Raw genomic sequence first — 20,978 nt, 5'->3', positions numbered from 1 at the left:
TGAATTAGGTAGTGTTTTAAATACAAAATACAAAACATCATTGTGACAATTCTAGAGCCTGCCGAAAGAATGAATGATGAAGAAAAATAATTAATAGGAGATTTGAGTAATACTATTAACAAACTTGAAAAAAATGAAACACTGGACTCAATGAGTATTCTTAATAAGCACAAATGAAATATTAAAATTATGGCTACTTACAATTTTTGGAACACTTATTAAGTGCCATATTTGAAAATATTCCACTTATTCCTTCCAATAATCAAGTAGTAATTTCATCTTTACTTTGTTATTCTTGGTGAATAGATGAAGAAATGGAGGCTTAGTAGGTCTGAATAACTTCCCTTGGTCATACTGCTAGTAAGTGAAAGAACCAAGGTTGAACAGAAGCTTTCTTCCACTTCAAGGTCAGTGTTTATCAGTCTGAGCCATAGGACCTCTCCCTATTGAATTATGTCATTTTCAGCAGCAGCAGACATTGGCATTGTTAACTGAACTTCTGTTGACTAACTCTGGCAGAGAGTGGAGCAAATCATACAACCAGCTGACACTGAACAGTTATGTGATGTCAGAACAACACAGGAGAGTTATAAAGGATGTTCTTTGAATTTTATCTGCTCTCAGAACACAGGCCACATCTAGCGTTTCTTCACTCTAGGCAGCTGCAGACCACAGGTAGTTTTCCTATGCACAGCTAATCATTAGAAACCTATTAGAATATTTTTTGACTACATAGGATTTTTATTATGTTCCAGTACAAAGGTGCTATTTTGTATTAACAAATCAGCTTTAAAGTCTTACAAAAGGAAATTATGTAGGTAAATATTGTCACCACATTTCAGCCTTCCTAAATAATCAATGATTTTGTTGTTTTTCCTGTTAGACTTGGCAATGTCTTGTATGTATTATGTTTTTACCCAGCATTTCTAAGTACACACGTATATTTTAGGATGGAAACCTAGAAGAACAATTTTGTTTGCAAGTTGGGATGCAGAAGAATTTGGTCTTTTTGGTTCTACTGAGTGGGCAGAGGTCAGTTGATAATTTGTTACAACATACGTTTTCATAGTAATAATGCAATTCAGACTTAACAAGTGAATCCAGTGACAAAATACTCAAAACTTTTTTTTCCAGAAAATCAGAAGCAACAGATTCTTGTTCAAAAAAAAAAAAAAAAAAACACACATATCTATATATTTGTCACTAAAGAACTAAGTTCTTTTTTAACTTGTTAGAACCTGTTAATGTTGATTGCCAAAATAATTTATTTTCATTTTCTGGGACTGCGATAGTAAGTTAATTCATTAGAAATGAAACATCAAAATAAATAAGATACCATGTTTCTCTTAGTCTTTCCAAATTAACTCCTAAAGCTACCATATTTAAATACCTCTTGAGCTTGTGAAGTAAGGTGTATTTTCACAGTTATCTTGACCTACTCTAAATTAAATTATGTTAAAAGTGAGGCAGAAAGTCCCACCACAATATTTACTATGCCCCTTGAATAGTAATTTTACCTGTATAAATTGTTGGCTTTGTGTAATAGAGGCATTAGCTATAAATCTATGCAAAGTTGACATATCATTACTTCCAGTCATGCTGTAAATATTTATTTGGCTCCTATTATACTCTGGAAATTATGGGAAGCCCTGTAAACTTTAATTTTCTTTGGTGGAATGGGGGAGGAAGTAGTGCTTCTAGAAACAAGAAAGACTTATGCTGGCATTAGGAAGAACCTAAATATGTTGAGATTGAGATTTGCCTTTTTCAGACTATTTTCATCACCTAGATAGAGTTTCATTTCTTTTCTTACAGTCAAAACGCTTTGGAAATTCCATTTTTGGGAAATTCAGTCTACCTGATATCAAAAAAATTGTGCTACACTTGTGTCAATTTTAAAACTGTAATGATCAATATTGACCAGTAGGTGGTGCCATCCTACAGGAGAACTTAAGATTTTAGGGTATAGACATGATTGAAATTCACATTTTTAATCCATAATTTGCAATAGCTCATTCCTTGTAAATCAGGCAAGATTCTCTACTTAAATAATGAGATAGTAACAGGAAGACTTTCACTGAAATGATCTCTCTAAGATAATTTCTTGAAGGACAAACTATAGTATGGTTATGAAATCAACTGCTTTTCCATTTACCAGATTAAGAATGTAGAGTTTTATTTTAAATTTTAGTCTTAACATTTTGCTTGTTGTTCTTACCAAATATTTTATCAAAATTTATTCAAATTATTTTGAGCCTCTTATATGTCAAATTTGTGGTTAATTTGGGCCATCTTAATTAAGAAATCTACAGTTAATGCAGATGTGCACTCTTTTTAGGGAGAGGTTATGCTTATGGTTTTCTTTCTTTCACATTATAGGAGAATTCCAGACTCCTTCAAGAACGTGGTGTGGCCTATATCAATGCCGATTCTTCCATAGAAGGTGAATATCACTGGTCTTACAAGAAAAGACACGAGCGTCGTAGTAGCCGCAGTTTAGTTCATAAATTATGCACTGACAAGGAAGGCAAATTCCTTAGTGCGTGGTTAGGGAATCTGCTACAGCTTTGTCGCGTTGCTGCCCCTGACTCAGAGCAGCTGTGAGCCCTAGAGTGCTAATTTGGGAAGGCAGCACTCATGGTTTCAACCGGCAGATTACCTCATATATGGTAGGAATTCAGTAAATACACGTTAAATGAATAAGTAAACCATGGAGCTAAAGATTTCAATGATTTTAGAATGGAGTAGCAAAAAAGCATAATTTAAATTTAACCCCAGTTTTATCATAATAGCATATGTACACATTTTGAAAAAATGCTTATGTCCAAGATTCAGCTTTCACCAACTGTTTTTCTTCTTGAATTCTTTTTCTCAATTGAACAAATATTTACTGACCACCTCTCTATGCAGTGTACTTTCCAGAATTTCAAAAGAATGAGGTTAGTAAGAACAGTTTTGTACAGCTGGTAAAATAAGTCAGTCTAGGATTCTAATACATGCAGGTACTTAATATAAGAAGAATATAATCAGACTGGGTCTGAGATTTCAGAGGGGAGAATAATAGCAAGTTCAGGAAAGGCTTGCGAAATGAGAGACATTTAAGACAGGTCTTTAAGAATAGACTTGCTCCTGATAAGCAGAGATGTGAACTAAAAAGGACATTCTCAGGTCTACTTGCAAGAAGAGCCAACGGTTCATTGTCCCTACACCAGACCCACTGATCTTTTATTCTTGACCATATGCAACTTCCTGGCCATTGTAACTGGTGTTCTCTAGACAGTTTGATTCTTAGCCTTACAGTCTCTCCTGAAAGGTTTCTTTTTCAGGGAAGCCACATTTTTGTAGCACTCATCACTGCCATCATTTACTAATTGTTTGTTTTACAAACTGCCTCCCTTACTAGATGAACTTCTGCAAGGAACAAACAGTATATTCCTTAATAACTCCTGAATTCCTAATGTCTCAATAACTGAATATTTGTTGCATGGGTGCCACAAACAACTGAGTAAATGAATGGAGGGTAGAATTTGAAAGTCTTCTCTTTAGCGTATTAGTAAATTAGTCATATTAACAGTAATTGAGACATTGGTTTATAGAGGCATGTTGACATTTACATTTTCTTTTTTGGTCCACGTGAGCGAACGACATTGTCCCCTAAGTTAGTTTACCCAGTGCATTTCAGTTATCCTCTCTTCCTTCTCTTAGCTTTGTGGCTAAAGGCCTGGCCTTATTCCTGTCACTGCCTTTTCTTATTGTGTGACTTAAATTGTTACTTACTTTCTGTGTCTCAGTTTTCTCACCTCTAAATTACTAAGAGCACATATCTCAAAGGCTCTTGTAAGGGCAAGGGCAAAAGAGGTCGATATTAGCAAAACTCCTGGACCTGTGCCTTGCAGAGAGTAAATGTTCAGAAATGATTGGATTATTATTACCCTTACTTAAAAACACATAAGATGAAACACTTTGCCACACAGAATGAATACTTAATATATTCTTTAAAAGAATAATGTTTTCTTTATTGCTAAAAACTCAATTGTTAATACATGTTTTGTTTTTCGTTATTTTTTATTTTTATTTTTTATTATCATCCTGTTTGTCCTTTTTAATGTCTTTTTTGATCATTGGAAATAATTGGATTTTGCGGATTATGTCATTCCCCGACTTAAAATGCTACATTGTCTCCCCATGATTTCAGGATCAAGAACAAATGACACAAACATTATTCTATGATTGGGACAGCACTTATCTCACTTTTTTTATAGTTAAAATTTTATTAAGTGTTCATTTCTCAAATGTTATAATAAATGACAATTAGCTTTCTCACGTTGAAATGCAAAATTTACAAATGAAGCAAAATTCCCTATTATTACCACTCTCAAATTTAGCCCTCTTTCCAAAGGTACTAATGTCCTCAGTTTGTTTTTTTTCCATCATGTTGACATTTATATGTAGAATTTAGCTCACACAAAGACCAACAGTGTAGCTGTCTTAAGTGCTTTACGTGTAAAAGTTTACTTAATACTCATAATAACTGTGTGAGGTAAGTATTATCTCTCTTGTACGGAAGAGGGAACCGAGATTTAGAGGGAGTAAGAAACTTTACCAAGGTTACTTGGATGAGGGATTGATCTGAGACTTAAATCAGGCTGGTTTGTTTCAACTTTATTCTTCTAACCAATACATTCTGTTGCTTCTCACGATCTTAGTCACGTTCTTGGTATCATACACAGCTAAATGGTTCTGCAACTTGCGTTTTTCATTCAGGGGAAACCTCTCAGAAAATATGACCATAGACCACAGATGTAAGTGAAGTGGCGTATGTAATGTAGATATAATACAGATCACAGTTTTTGCTGAGGGAGCAATATGTGCAAAGGCCCTGAGGAAGAGTCTGTTGGCAGAGTGGAAGGTGAATATTTGGAGAGGTGACCTGAGGCCATTGCGAGGATGATGGAGTAAGGAGTAAGGAGTTGGAGAGTTCTGATTGGACTTAGATTTAAAAGAATCATTCTGGCTAAAGAGTTAGGAATGGTCTTTGAAAGAATAAAATAAAGATACAAAATTAAAAGGTATCTATCCTTTCTTTATCTTTCAGGAAACTACACTCTGAGAGTTGATTGCACCCCACTGATGTACAGCTTGGTATACAACCTAACAAAGAAGGTAAAAATAATTATATGTAATTTTAGAAAATCTGAGTTTTAAAAATGATGATATTTTGAGATACCATTATTATAAGTACCTGTGTGGTTTTTTTAACTCGTCTTTTTTTTCGTAAAGCAAATATTTACTCCATAGAACATTATATCTAATAAACTGTTTACGCATAGTTACTCCATTTCTTTCCACACCGCCCTGAAACAGGCTTTGGGTAGCGCATGTCTACTATCTTCATTTGAAAATGAGAAAACTGAGCTTAAAAAGCATTAGCCACTCAAGTCACAACTTGTAGAGTAGGTGAACCCGGACTTGGTCCTGTGGTTTAATTCCTTAACCTTAAAACTGATTTGTTCTCCTTAATATAATGATACCAAGTAACTAAGTATACAGGAAGAGTTAACGTTTCTAACCAATTGAGAGAGAGTATGAGTAAAAACACACCGAGCTGACAGCTGTGGCAGATCACTTTGGGGCGGAAGCTAGGTGAAACCACTCACTGCCTTCCTGATTCCTACCTTGGGCTCTAGGCCACTGAGTTCCACTGGGCTGGGCTGACAGCTAATGGTATCTTACTTCTGAAAGCAGCACAAGATACTAAATTTGGTGGAGAGATTGGGCCTGAATCCCTATAGGATTGACAGGCAATTCTTCACTTTAGTTCTCATGCCCCACGAACCTACTATTTCTAAAGTTAATCATAATGAATGACTTTTTGGCATGGCAGATTTTTGTTATTTACCTGATTTGAATTGGAAAGGAAAAAAAAAAAAAAGATTTGCCTATTTAATAGAATTACCAATTGAAATGTAATTACCAAGAAAAAATATATCTCCTCAGATAGGGATTTTAAGTAAGACTTAAACATCACGAAGTTTTGGTTTTAAAAGCATGGAATTTAATCTTATAATTTCTATAAGAATAGAAAAAATTAATTTGAAAAAATCTAGTAATATCATTAGTTAAGAGCGCCATCATTTGTCTGCAGTTTTACCAATTTCCATGAAATGTATAAAAATTTAAATATCTGAAACAGTGTTTCAGAGGATGCCCACCATACACGTCATTTAAGGTAAGCATTAAGGAACCTTGGCAGTTGTACTAGTTGGGTTGGTGACACCCTGGGACAATTGCAAAAACACTGCTGTCTAGGTCAGGTTTGAAATTATGTGATGCTCAACAATTTTGAGTTTTGTTTTATTCTGTCTTATTTGGGGAGAATAATTTGCAGCATTTCAACTACTAGTGAAAAACTGAAAATTTACTAATATATTCCTACACTATTCCACATTTGCATTTCTTAGACTAAATAGAGTGGTACTTTCCCTTATAGCAAAGTTTTATGTAAATTTATAAGCTTGAGTGAAATTATTTTGTTGCTGTGTTTATTCATGTTTTACTAGAGGGTAGCATAACTTCTCTCTTCCACACTAATGCAAATTTGTGTCCACATAGACTTTTCGCATTACCTCTGTTATAGCACTTAGCACACTGAATTCCACATTTTTATTTACAGTTCCCACTAGCATGAAATGTGTCTCATTAAGCTTTGTATCCCTGGCATTCACAAAAAGTCTTAAAGAGCATAGATGCTCTATACACTTCTAAAAATTGAATTTGTTGAAAAATAGAACATGAGTTTTATTAAATATAAAATAAAAAATGTTATATACCATATATTGTTCAATAACCTTTGAATACTGAAACGTTCATTAAAGCTTATTTGCTAAATGTTTTTGGCATAACATTTAATGCTTTTGAGTCTAGATTAAGGGGATGAGAGCAAGGAAAGCGAGGAAATCTCTGGGATTGGATAAAAAGTGAAATGGAGAAACTCATACTTTTACAAGAGTGGGTACAGAAGAGTTAATAATTAACATTTAACAGCATGCAGGGGACAAGATAATTATGAGGGGTTCTGCAGTCTTCCGTTCTGGTACAGTGGGTTATGCTCTGAAGGGTCTGGAAAAAAGTGCTTACTCTGGCATTCCAAGGGTCTGTTACCTTAGATGTAAAAAGGCAATAAACAGGTTCACTTAAGGTAACGAATGACCTTTGTCAAGAAAATTACAGGCCCAGGATGTGACTTGCTTTTGGTTAGGAATTTGTATGTTCAGTTCAGACCGTCCTATGTGGTTACATTTAGTCTCTGAGTTCACAGGGCCCACCATGCTGGCCTCCTCTGAGCTTGCCCAGGTTGTTTGGTATGTGGCCCCTTTTTGGTCCACACATAATAACATGAGCACTTTCCTGTACTGTCAGAAACTCATCGTAATTCTTAATGACTGCTAACGTATGAATTATATCCCTTATTTTGCTGAATATAGTTTAGCTAATCATTTCCTGGTTAATGGACATTTACTTTTTTAAACATCTGATTTATAAGTATTCTCTTGTTTTTCTTTTAACATGTATAGCTCCAAAGCCCTGATAAAGACTTCGAAGGCAAATCTCTTTATGAGAGCTGGAATGCAAAAAGTCCTTCACCAGAGTTCAGTGGCCTGCCCAGGTAAACAAACAAGCAAGCAAGCAGACAAACTCTCTACTGAAGACAGTGTGGGATTGTGTTGAAAATAAAAGTATTTTTATTTTTTAAATTCTCTAATATGTGATAAAGGAAAAGCAATGCTGAGGTTCACAAAATATTACTATGTATTTTGAAGTTAAATCTGTAGGCCATCAAAAAATGCTTGTCTTTTGAACTTTTGGAATTTCCTAAGAGAGCTAGCTACAAAAGTGTTTCTTGTTATGTTGATGAAGTGCTGCCTGGATAGCTCCTAAGAGGATTGGTTTCCAAGGAAACCTACCAGGTGATTGATTAGTGTTGGAAATTTGAGCCCCATCCCTCACCTCCAAGAAGGGGGAGAGCAGCTGGAGGTTGAATTAATTAGTTGTCAGTGGCCAATGATTTAATCAACCATGCCTGTGTAGTGAGTCTCCATAACAACCCAAAAGGACTGGGTTTGGAGGGCTTCCAGTTGCGAACATGTGGAGATCCAGGGAGAGAGAGAGCCTGGAAGTTGTGTGTCATGTCCCTAGCCTTATCGCCTCTTTCCTCTGACGATCTCTTGAGTTATATCCTTTTATAATAATAAACCAGTGACCTAGTAAATAAATGTTTCTCTGAATTCTGTGAGCCATTCTAGCTGATTAACTCAAGGAGGGTGTTCTGGAAACCTCCAACCTGTAGCTGGTCAGTGAGAAGCACGGGTAACAGCATGACTTGCAATTGGCTTCTGAAGTGGTAGTTGTGGGGGAGGCAGTTTTGTGGGACTGAGCCCTTAACCTGTGGGATCTGATGTTGTTTCCAGAATTGAGTCGAATTCTGGAAACACTCAGCTGGTTTCCCAGAGAATTGCTTGTTGTTGGGAACCTCTCAATGCCACAACCTGGAATTGGGTCCAGGAACCCAAAGGAACAATAGTCACCATACACAGATAGTCTATTAGAAGATATTTTGTGATCAGAACTGGTATCTCATTTTTTTGTTGTTGCTTGTCTAAGGTGATACATCTAAAAATTATATTCATAATCCTAAGAGTGGAGCTTAATTTAATTAATCTTTTAATCTGTACTTAATGGAGAAGTTATTCAAATGAACTTGAATTTTATTTCTAAAAGGATTAGCAAGTTGGGATCTGGCAATGATTTCGAGGTGTTCTTCCAAAGACTTGGAATTGCTTCAGGCAGAGCACGATATACTAAAAACTGGGTAAGTCTATTGAGAAGTACTTCAAGATTATTTAAGATATATTTTAGCTAAACAAATAATTTTGAATCAAAAAATGTGGCTTAAGCACTAGAGGAATTTGAAGCAGAAGAAAGTCTCAGCGGTTGAGAATGTGCTTCTACTACAGGGGATAGTTTCCTGCATCTGGTATTCTGAGCCTTGTATCTTGAACTTCCATGTACTCTCATATATTCTGTTCGATTGGGTAGTAATGGTTTTGCCCAGTTATTTAAACTAAAAATGTAGAAATTGTCTTTGACTTTGTTTACCCATTGTCATTCAAAATTAATCATTATTGAGACCTGCAAATATTTGGATTTTTATCCAATTATATCTCCAGTCATTAAGCATAACAGTTATAATAACAAATGGCATAATAAATAATGAACACATAGACAAGTCATGATGATTCATTTTCTCTTGTTGCTGATGATGATAATGATACTTATATGGTTTTCACTTTTATCAAAGTAACAGGTATGTAGTTCATAAAATGTCCTATAATACTAGATGAGTTTATAATGAAAAACGGTGGCCCCTTATCCCACTTTCACGCTTGTCCCATCTTGATTCTGTTCAGCAGAATAAAATTCTTCCAACTTTTTCACATTGGTTTCTTCTGTAGCTTTATTGGAAGGGAAAGTAAACCAATGGTACACTTCCCGACGTGGAAGCAGGCCCGAGCAAGAGAAGGGTGGTTCGAAGGCCTGATAGCTATCTGCATGTTTATAAATAATATGCGTATGCTGCTGTTTTCTTAGTAACTAGTTTTATGTATTATCCATTTACTTCTTACTAAAGAAGACTGGTATTTAGTTCTCTTACGTTGCTTCTTCTCAATGCCCAAATACGTATCCTCGTCACATTTTCTCAGTGTAGAGCTGCACTACATGTGTTGATTACAGTACTTGTTATTTTCTTCCATGTATCCATAACTAGTTTACCACAAACTCTTAGTCTACTCAAACACATTGGGTGATCTGGCAGATTTCATTCTCCCTCACGAGGCTCTTTTCCAGCTCCTAGGGATTCTCTGGTTGTCCTCTCTGCCAGCAGCTCACCTCTTGCCTGAGAAATTTTTTCACTGAGAAATCCCAGAATACCTTCATTTCTCTCTTGTTCTGGTTCTTCTGTTTCCTGGATTTTGTGCCTGCCTTTTTTCTTGTTTACTCCTTACTTTTTGGGGGAGAGAATATCCTTTAGGAACTGATTGAAAAGGATGTATGAAAGCTGAAGACCTTGATTGTTTGAAAATATCATTTATACTACACACAATTCGTTGATCATTCAGGCACAAAACTTTTGGTTGAAGATCCTATACCCTCAGAATTTTGAACTCATGACCAATTGTTTTCCAGCCTTCAAGATTGTTATTGCGAAGGCTGGTGCCATTTAATCCAAGTTCTTTTGTCTCTTTTTTTTTTTTTTTTTTTTTTTTGAAGGAAGGCTTTAGTTTCTTTTCTTTATGACTTAGTTGTTTTAGGTGTACACATGTGCCTTGGTTATGCCATTTTTTTCATACACTGGATGGGGCACAAAGTAGGTCTCTTAGTCTGGAAACCTGTTTTGCAGTTGGAGGAAATGCCTTTTTTTTTTTATTTCTTCCCTTTTTCCTCTTTGAACTATTATAAGTAGTATTTAGGATTTTTTTTTTTTTTATGTTTTGGGAGGCTTTTTGGTATGATCTTTTTTGTTTCTACCTTTGTCTTTTCTCAACTCTCATTCATTTTTTTATTAAAATTTTTTTCAGTAAGTGTTCCTTCATTTCCTGCAATACCTCTTTACTCTGAGTTGATTTTATTTTTAGCTTGTGTGCTTGATCTATATCTTTCAAGTTAATGGGTTCCTTTAAATACGTGGTCATCTTTAGTAGTCTGTTATTTAGGAGTGAGCCTCTAAAAAGCTGATTGAAGCCCAGTATGCAACGGTGGTACTTGACAAATGAGAAGATTAATAGGAGAGTAATCAAGAATGCCTCTTCTAGCTGCTTCATTGGGAGGCAAACAACATTGAGAATCTATAGGTTATTTCCCTTGGGCTAATTATTCTTCCCAGACAGGAAATCTTTAATACCGTTGAGGTAGAAAGTTAGGCAAGATTAGATGGGTTAGATGAGAGTAGATGCTAATAACTACATTTTACTTAATGAGAAAACTACCGCAAAATCAGTTTAATAACCTTCAAGTTAGTAACTACCCAAAGTTATCTGGTAATAAGTCCTGAGCTTGGATTCAAACTCTGTCAGGCTCATTCCAGAGTCATAGTCTCTTCAATACTTCGCTATTTAAAGTGTTCTTTTATATCAATGAAAAGATAAGCAGCTAAAATTTAGGCAGAAGGTAAAAATCAACCATTCACAGTTCGAAAAGTTCTTCCCTTTTGCCTTGGTTTCTTACACCTGTCTGACTCACTCCTCCTCTCTCTTATTGAGATTTTGGATCCACTACTGAACCCTTCCCCACTCAGACTCTTCACTCTTCAGCACACTGTTTGTCAGAGAATTATTCATTCCTGGAATTTCAGTCATTAAATAATTTGCAGCATTATCCTATATGATACCGTATAATGCTTATTTACTTGCCTCTAACAATTTTGTCTTAAATTTTTATTCAAATACAATACTACCTTTTCTTTGTTCCAGGAACATTTTCACATCTCCTGTATTCTTAAAGGCAAAACTGTTAGATCTTTCCAAGCTAATTTTTATAAATTATTTGTTATATACTCATATTTTTTAATTAGTAAAAACCTTGAGCAAGTTTTAATATTATATTAATCCTTTAGTAAGTGGCCTATAAGTGCTTTATTTATTACTGAGCAAAATAGTCTCATTAATATTAATAGTAATGTTGCAGAAAAATCAGACCAGCGAGGAACCAAGCACCACTCGGAGAGTTGGAGAACTCAGGTTAATTACGCTGGCGGTCCCAGAAGATCTAGCGCTCTGAGATCTGGGCCCAAAACTCAGGGATAACCTTACTTATAGGGCTTAACAAGCAAAGGCAACACATCTTTTATCTAGACAGAACAAACAAAGAGGGTACATCTGTTATCTAGACTGGAGAAGCAAAGGGGAGGGTGTGTCTTCAGTTGATCTCAAGTTCACCCTGCCCTGCCCTTTAGCTTATGTGGCAAGCATATCTACAGAAGCAGAACAAAGAGCTGATTACAAGGTTAGCCATTTGAAGGAAAATTCCTCTTCAGTAATATGGCACTATGCATTTTATCATAAGGTATCTTGCAAGAGGATGTAATTTGTCCCTTTTTTTTGTAGGCAATAAACCAATTCAACAGCTATCCACTGTATCACACTGCCTATGAAACATATGAAGTGGTGGAAAAGTTTTATGATCCAGTTTTTAAGTTTCACCATGCTGTGGCCCAAGTTCGAGGAGGGATGGTGTTTGAACTAGCCAGTTCCGTAGTGCTCCCTTTTGACTGTCGTGATTATGCTGTAGTTTTAAGAAAGTATGCGGACAAACTCTACAGTATTTCAATGAAACATCCACAAGAAATGGGAAAATACAACGTGTCATTTGGTATGCTGCATTTCCTCTTTGAAAATTCATTATCTATATGTTTCTGTTAATCTCTAAAATAAAATGACCTACCTTAGGTTCATTTATTATGTATCATTGTTCCATATGATCAAATATTTTGCTTATGTTTATAAATGTATTTTCCATTTCATTGGTGCGTCACAAAACATAAAAACCTTGTATTTGTAGAGAACAGCTTTCTGTACTGCCCCCTTTGCTTAAGCTACGGAACAATGCCATTATGTCCTAATTTCTCTTTCAGATTCACTGTTTTCTGCAGTGCAGAATTTTACAGAAATTGCTTCTAAGTTCAGCAAAAGACTCCAAGATTTGGACAAAAACAAGTATGTTCTACATATATAAATTATGCATATAATAGGTGTAATTAATAAGAGATACTGATCTGTTGCTGAAATAACTTTGGTGGGTTTTTTGCTGCTTCTGTCTCTCAAAAACCTGTTTCTGAGTGGCAGCTGTGTTGCTGAAAAATGCTGGTGTCTTTTATATTGGCAATTCATTAGTACAAAATCCCCACCTTAGCTTTGAAGGTCCTCCACTGTGTGGCCTCAGCTTTCTCCACCTTTGTCTTGTTCTTTCAGTGTCTGTCCATTGTACGTCAACCTAGCTCCTATTCCTAGAACACACCTTCTTTATTTTCCTTTTTTAATGCTACAGCACCTGGTCTTCCTAGGTGGTCTCCCATCCAAGTATAACCAGTCTGGACCCTGCTTAGCTTCTGAGATCAGACTGGAACGGGCTTGTTTAGGATGGCATGGCCATAGACTCTTTCTCTTCTTAATGTCATTACCTCCACAAGGAGTTCCTTTTTCACTTCCACCTGGCAAATTCTATTTATCCAGAATAATAAATATCGTAAAGCCATAATTTTTTTCAAATGTGAAACATTTAGGATTAATTCCGTATAAAATCAACAAAAGCAAAAAAAATATTTTTTTAATTTTAAGATGGAAGAATAATAATGTGAGGAATTTATTAAGAAAATTTTTAAAAAGTAGAATTTTGAGGGTTAACATCTGTATATTAAACATCTTGAGGATACAGTTATCAAATTCTTGGGGATCAATGCAAGAATACATGGAAAGATAGGAGCAGACCGTCCAAAAATAGACTATAAAAGGATATCTTTGTGATGAAAGATATCAAAAATCAATGGTGAAAGATAGATGTATTAAAAAGTAATTTTGTATAAGCTTTTTTAGCAATTGATTAAAAAGTGAATTCAGGATCTCACTCAACATTGTGTGCAAACATACGCAGTGAGTGTAGAAGAATACTAAAATTGAAATTTCTAGGAAGTGAAATTCCAAGTTTGGAACAACAGGGAAATTACAATGTAATCAGATTTGAGGATATTGCAATGGTTAATAATATGGAAATTAATCATCAAAAGCAGAGATAAAAATCTGGGAAACCTCTTCAAAGGTCACCAAGGGATGGCCTGTCTCCTCACTAGTGCCAATACAACCTGGAATCGAGAGCTCCCGGCACCCTCCTTAAGGCTTCTTTCCAAATAAACAAAAAAAAAAAAGACTAGGAAACCTTTTCCAGCAATTTTGGAAAGGGGGTAATATAGACCTTCTAAAAAATTTTTTTTTGAAAATAGATAAGAAAATCCAAAAGAACAAAGTTGGAAATATTGGCAATAGAAAAGATAAAGAAATCCAAGAGAGGATACCGCTTGTACAGAAATGGATATAAAAAGTATTCAAATTCATTAATAATTCCAAAATGCATTTGAAAATAATGATATACTATTTTCATATCAAATTAGTAACAATTTAAAACTTGGTTGTACCCTTTGCTACAAGTTATGCACCGAAGCAGATGTTCTCATGAGTTCCTGATAGCATTGTAAATCGTATTAACTTTTTGAAAAATATAAATACATATTGCTAAAGTTTTAAGAGCCATCACATAGTTCTCATACTTTACTATAGCATTTCTGTCTCTTGAATCTTTTTCTTTCAAGAAGTTTCAGAAAAATATGAATTATAACACCAAATAATTAAAAATAATCTTAATACTTAAGGGGAGAAATTGCTTAAAAATTAGATGTCTACCAATTTAAACATTTTGTAAGCATTAAAATTGATGATTTTAAAGGAAATATATTTATAATAAAATGTGAAGTAAATAAAAAGTACATAAAATTTGTAAATATAGTTGATTACATTTTTATTGAGTAAATATAGAGAGAAAGTAAACCAATTTGTATAATAGTTGTTATCCTGGGTTGAGCATGGAGATTTTTTTTTTTTACTTTATAATCCCTTCCAATTTTTTTGCCTTTCAAAATTTTTTGTGTGGAAAAAAAATAGCAATGAAAAATAAATTTTAAGGAGATCTCAAACACTGTATGTTCTCTGAAGCTGATTTTCTCTTCTTAAAATACTGTGTTTCCCAGCCCCCCGCCCCTCTGACAAAAGTGCCTTATGGCTTGGATTATGATTTTCAAGGACACTCAGCTTTCACTTCCTTGAGTATTTCTATATTTGTATTATCCACTCCAAATGATACTTCAGGTACAGCTTCTGTGTGTCTCCATGGTATGTTTATAAATTCTGAACACATGAAGTAGTACATTGCATGTCATAATAGTAAATGCTGGCTAAAGCAAATTAAACTGGATGTTGAATCCTGTTTAATTTTTTAATCTTGTTTTTTTTTTTTTCTTTAATCAATCCCTTAACCCATCAAAGGATACACTTTTGACTACTTGGTAGCTTCGTGCTCACGTAATATTCAATGCCAAGACCTATCATCCTCCGGTCTCACTAGGGAGGTCAGCATACTTCTGCAGTGGAAAGATCCCATTTATTTGACTCTGGTGCTCTGAGCATTTCCTCTGAGAGTTAATTCAGATTGAATGTTCTGTATAAGGAATGCTCTATGGTTTTCAGTGGTAGCCTCAAGATCAGAAATCCAGAGGGGACAGTGGTGTATCCACTTGAACTTGTGTGTGTAGCAACTTTTTATGAATTTGGTTCAGAAACCTGTAGCATCTAATTAGAATTATGTTTTATTCACTTGTCTTCTCTGTTAATGTGAGCTGCTCCTAGGTAAAGACTATGCTTAATTTACCTTTATATTATTACGACACGTGAGTTCTTCATGCTAAATAAACGAATGTTGAAAATTTTGAAATCAAATTAATTATTCTATTTTCCTTTTGCCTACATAATGGAGTTAAAAGAAGAGGACTGAGGTCCCAATTCATTCTAAAACTTTCTAAAACTAACTCAGTCAAGTTATTTCACCAATGAGCCTTAGTTATCTCATCTGTGGAGCAGGGCTTTTATCCTGCCTAACTGGTAGATTATTATGAAGAGTAAAAATGACATATTTTATAAACATTCAGAACAGTAATTAGCATATAGAATTCAATCAGTAAATAGCTATTGTTATTAAAACTAAATTATGACAAAATTAAAAATTTTAATAGTATTTATTATTCCCTATTGTAATGATTATTTCTCTAGTTAATTAAATTATGACATGACTAATATGTTTGAGAACTCATTGTTGAGAACTATTCAAGGCTTGCTGATAAATTTTCAGTGATATCGAATCATTCTTATTATAATAACACCTCCCCCCCCCCCAACCACGACCACTTTGGAATGTGAGCTCTGTGGAAGTGGGAAGTGTCTGATGCATAGCAGGCATTCAAATATTGTTGAAGGATGAAGTAAACACCATCTCTTGTGTTCACAGTAGATTTATCTTTAATAATATCAACACCATTAGCTGTCATTTGGTAAAATATATAATTTTCCAACCACCCTACTAAACATTAATAAACTATCCCATTTCGATATTTAAATTACTTCTATATGAGTAGATTAATAGAATACTTAAGATAAAAAAAGCCTTGCCTATAGTTAAATAACTAGCTTTTATTGATTATTATTTCAATATAAATTAAAATTACTAATTTTTTCCATTGGCACATATAACTGGTTCTGTGGTTTTATAAGTCTCAGCATAATAGTGTTTTATAGGATTTAAAAAATGTAACTATTTATGCTATTGTTAATTTGCAGAATATAAAAGATATTAGCCTTGTTTAGTTTTATTCTAAATTTTTATTTTGCTTGGTAATGCATGCATTTTCATGATGTTACAACTATATTTCCATTTTTAGCCCAGTATTGTTGAGAATTATGAATGATCAACTGATGTTTCTGGAACGAGCATTTATTGATCCTTTAGGGTTACCAGACAGGCCTTTCTATAGGTAAGGAAAAAAAAAATGGCTCATTATTATATCTTTTTTTTTTTTTTCCACTGTGGGGGGAAAAAATCATTAATTAAGTTCTTGAAAGCAAGTAGAAAATTTCAAAATACATGTAGTAAATGATACTTTGTTTCTTCATAAAATTTAATATAATAACCACATATCTTTCTTTTTAGTATCTTTCTTGTTTCTGATTATAAAAGAATATATTTTCATTGCAGGAAATTTAGAAGACACAAAAAGTTGCAAGTAGAAAATAATAATCTGCCCAGTTTCATCAGTTATTTATAAGATCATGTTTATGTTTTAATGTATATAATTTTAACCCCTCTCTCATTTTAAATATATTTGAGTTTATGTATATACATGTGACATAATAAATATATATTTATACATAAATATGCATAATATAATAATTTACACATGCTCCTAATGTTGACATTTACTTTTTTATCTAATTTAGTTTTAATTATATCTGATAAACATCAGCTATCCCCAGGTTAGTCTTACTAAGTGTTACAGAATGAATCCTTGACCAGCAAGAAATGGACCCATCTTTCCTTTTAGGGATTGTCAAAGGATCAGAATTGGGAATAAGGGTATCATTCAAATAACGGAGACGCTATTATGCCTCTTTCCTTCTTTACCTCTTTACTTTCAAACCTGTTCTTTCTTGCCAGGGCTATTAACAGAAACTAACATAGCTCTTTTAATGAAATATTGCCTTCTGTCTAGGTTTTATTGAACATTACAGAATTGTATTTAATGATTTTTCATGCTTTAAGCTAGGTATTCTAGTATGCTTGTATGACTTCTTTTTTAAGAAAGAGAAAAACAAAATAGTAAGTTGGCTTGTCACAAACAGGACTTGAATAATCATATTTTTGCTACATTTCAGGGCATAGAGTGGTATGGTGAAAAGTTAGCACTTATTTACAATGTGCCTTGAGACTGATCACTAAATCACTTACTCTCTCAGACCTTGATTTCTTCCTCTTTGAAATACAAATATCAACTCAGCTGAGTTTATTTTTGAGGATTAAAAAAAAAATTATAGGTAAATTCTTTAATACCAAGCATGATCTGTAGTAGGTGACAAGTTGTTATTGCTATCATTGTTAGCTTTGTTGCTCTGAACCACTTTTATGGCATCTGTTTAAAGTCAAAGTATAATTAGTATGAAATATGATTAGTCTTTGTAGATGATTGAACTTGAAAGTTTTTTGACAAAAATGGCTTATTCAAATTATAAAATTAGAATTATGCAGTCCAGGAATTGCATAATCGTAGTGTGCTCCTTTTTTTCTCTTGTATATACCATTGGGCAACTAACAGCAAACTATTTTTACCAACAGGCATGTCATCTATGCTCCAAGCAGCCACAACAAGTACAAGGGAGAGTCATTTCCAGGAATTTATGATGCTCTGTTAGATATCGAAAACAAAGTGGATCCTTCCAAGGCCTGGGGAGAAGTGAAGAGACAGATTTCTATTGCAGCCTTCACAGTGCAGGCTGCAGCAGGGACTCTGAGAGAAGTAGCCTAAGGCAGTTCCATAGAGAACCCATTTAAATTGGTTTGGCCTATTACTCAGAAAGAATCTTCATGGGACCACTGATAAACTAAAAATTAAAGTTGTATATATCTTAGTATTCTCTCTTCTTCTCTCTGTGGATCAAAAAGGGAGATGGGTGATTTTTATTTTATAATTCAGAATGTTATTTCTGAAGTTGAACTACATGTTAAAATTAAGGAGAACAGCCTAATATATTAAAACCTGTGTGTAGCATTGTCAGGGAACCGAGTCTAATTCAGCACTTAAAAAATCTACTCCTGTCATTAACTCACAAAGAAAACATCAATTTGTGATAAAGCACGCAGGAGAATTCACAGGGTTGCTCCAAGTGAGAGTCCTCCAGCCCTGCTTGGTCCCCAAGGCTGAGAAGGTACTATCTTAGAGCACTAATTGGACAACTGTGGTCTGATCACACTGCTAGGAAATATAGTCACTCTGTACCATAAGGGTAATAACTCATACTTCATTTATACCAAAGGGTATATATAACATGTATGTGTGGTAAAAAATAATAAAGAAATGAATATTTGTAATGCTCCCCCATAGCCAGATGGAGAAAATGAATGGTACAGTGTCTTTGGATCCACTGTGTACTGTCAACCAGTGTGCCTTCCTCTGAAGCCAGAGAAACTCACTTTCTTGAATTATGTTACTCTTTCCTGTTATTTATAATTTAACCCACATGGCTACATCCCCTCCATCTTTTTGGCTTTGTGTATTTTCCAAATTTTTTATAAATAAAATCATATCATGTATATTTTTCTAGGACTTGATTTTTTTACTCCCCTTTGAAGGTTGATTCATGCATCGCTGGCTGTGGTTCACTAGATTTCACTGATGTAGAGCATTCATTTGCATAAATATAACACTTATGAGTCAGGGTCCAGTTAAGACAGAGAAACCACACAGAAACGTAAATAGGAAATTAATATGATTGATTATAACAGCATTGAAAGAAGGAGGTACTTATCCAGTAAAAAGTAAACTCTTAGGAATAGAATAGCTTATATAAAGGGCTCTCACAGTCCCTAGGGCTGAGATGGAGCAGAGTCCCCCTCATCCTTTGGGCCTCACTGAATGGCAGAGAAGTTGCTTTAGCAAAAGTTGCTGCAAATCTACACTCCAGAACTCCTCAGAAACTCAGACTACCGGGGGAAGCTGTTCATAGAGAAGTGTCTCGCCAGAGGCTCACTACTACACAACCAGCCAAGGGCAGCATTGGAAGAGGCTCCTGGCTGCTGGTTCTGCTGGCCAGCTTGAACTGCAAGAAACTGGTGCTATAGCAGCAGCCTGTACTACAGGATGGGGGCACTGGTGAAGCCATGTATATGCTGCAGGGGCCGGAGGCGGGAGAAGTCACGTTCCTTTGGGAGTCTGCCAAGTGAGCGCATGGGAACTAGGAACAAAACCCCTTCCTAAAATGTCTCCAATGCCTTCTGCTCGCAGTTTAACAACATACCTCTTGGCAAGAAAAATATTTAAAAGGTTTAAAGATCCATTTACAAAGAGCTGGCAAGGAAGAATAAATTTGGAAGTAATAAGTTGGATATAACAGGCACACAACAATGTATTGTTCATTTTTCTGCTGGTGGACGTTTGAATGTTTTCTGTATTTAGCTCCTATAAACATCTCCCAGTACAAATATTCAAGATACTCTTTTCTGACAATATCCACCCAAAAATGGAATGTCTAGTGTTTATGTATAAATATGTTTACAATAATGAAGTATGAAATAAAAATCATACATAAAAATAAAAATATATTAAAGTATTAACATATTCAAATATATTAAAGTTACTTTTCTATCTCAGGGAAAGTACCGTATGCCTCATACTCATCTAATAGGACAGTTTATAAAACACTGACAAACTGGAAAGGTAATAAAGATTAACAGAGGTGGAATTTCACCCCTGGTTATTAGGGCCTATCACTATGATTTCTCGTATTTCAGTTCATATTCTGTTCACTGCATTTACCTGAGTAAATCAGATCTTTCTGGGTTTTCAATAAATGATTTGGGGGTATTTGTAAAGAAATCAAATTCAAATGCCAAATAGTGGAAATTTTAAATCTAAATTCAATTTATATTCATTCCAAAATAAATATATTAGAATCATAAAATTTATATCTTAATCAGATAATTTAAATTTAATTCAATTTACATTCAATCCAAAATATATTTAAATGTCAAAAAATAATTCCAGAAGCAATAAACGTTTAAATGTGAAGGATACATAAAATCAGAAAATAAGGATGTGGTTAAATAAATCTAGATGAATTAAGACATATTAAACCTAAAGGTTGGAAAACTCAGATAGGAAATGATCTATAAATGAAAAAAAACATACTGGGAAAAATATTAGCAATGACTTATAACAAAGTGTTAACCATAACTAACTTAAAAGTTATTTTAAATCATGTTTAATAATAATTAATCTTCACCTCCCTCTACTAGGAGTGTGTATGTGTACACACACGTATTTGGGAAAGGAAGGAAATAAAAAGAATAAGGATGTTAAGGACATAAAGCCAAGCCCCGAGGGAATATAGAATGAAAATGCATACTGTTAAGATACATTTGAAGTTCAGCCACAACTTTAAGATAGAAATAAATCTGTTACTCAGAAGAAGAAGGAAAACACACAGACACACACACACACACACACACACACACACACACACACACGCACACACATAATGGCAGGCATAGATGGAGAG

The 20,978-nt window shown here is 34.5% G+C and overlaps 1 protein-coding gene across 1 annotated transcript in view; it reads left to right on the top strand.

Annotated features, from left to right (window-relative positions):
* The window catches only part of FOLH1B (folate hydrolase 1B), a 45,750-nt gene extending 26,736 nt beyond the window's left edge, over positions 1–19,014 (top strand). Inside the window, exons 11-19 of the mRNA XM_016153170.2 lie at positions 950–1,032; positions 2,380–2,443; positions 5,096–5,163; positions 7,575–7,666; positions 8,779–8,869; positions 12,162–12,426; positions 12,689–12,770; positions 16,592–16,684; positions 18,040–19,014. Of these exons, the coding sequence (XP_016008656.2) occupies positions 950–1,032; positions 2,380–2,443; positions 5,096–5,163; positions 7,575–7,666; positions 8,779–8,869; positions 12,162–12,426; positions 12,689–12,770; positions 16,592–16,684; positions 18,040–18,229 (1,028 nt within the window). The 3' untranslated portion in view covers positions 18,230–19,014. The remainder of the gene's footprint in view (positions 1–949; positions 1,033–2,379; positions 2,444–5,095; positions 5,164–7,574; positions 7,667–8,778; positions 8,870–12,161; positions 12,427–12,688; positions 12,771–16,591; positions 16,685–18,039) is intronic.
* The last annotated feature ends 1,964 nt before the right edge of the window (positions 19,015–20,978 follow it).

Source organism: Rousettus aegyptiacus, unplaced genomic scaffold (genome assembly GCF_014176215.1).
Source record: "Rousettus aegyptiacus isolate mRouAeg1 unplaced genomic scaffold, mRouAeg1.p scaffold_m13_p_5, whole genome shotgun sequence".
Lineage (NCBI taxonomy): Eukaryota > Metazoa > Chordata > Mammalia > Chiroptera > Pteropodidae > Rousettus > Rousettus aegyptiacus.
The sequence above is the reverse complement of the archived record's forward strand: the minus strand, read 5'-3'. Positions and strand labels throughout refer to the sequence as shown.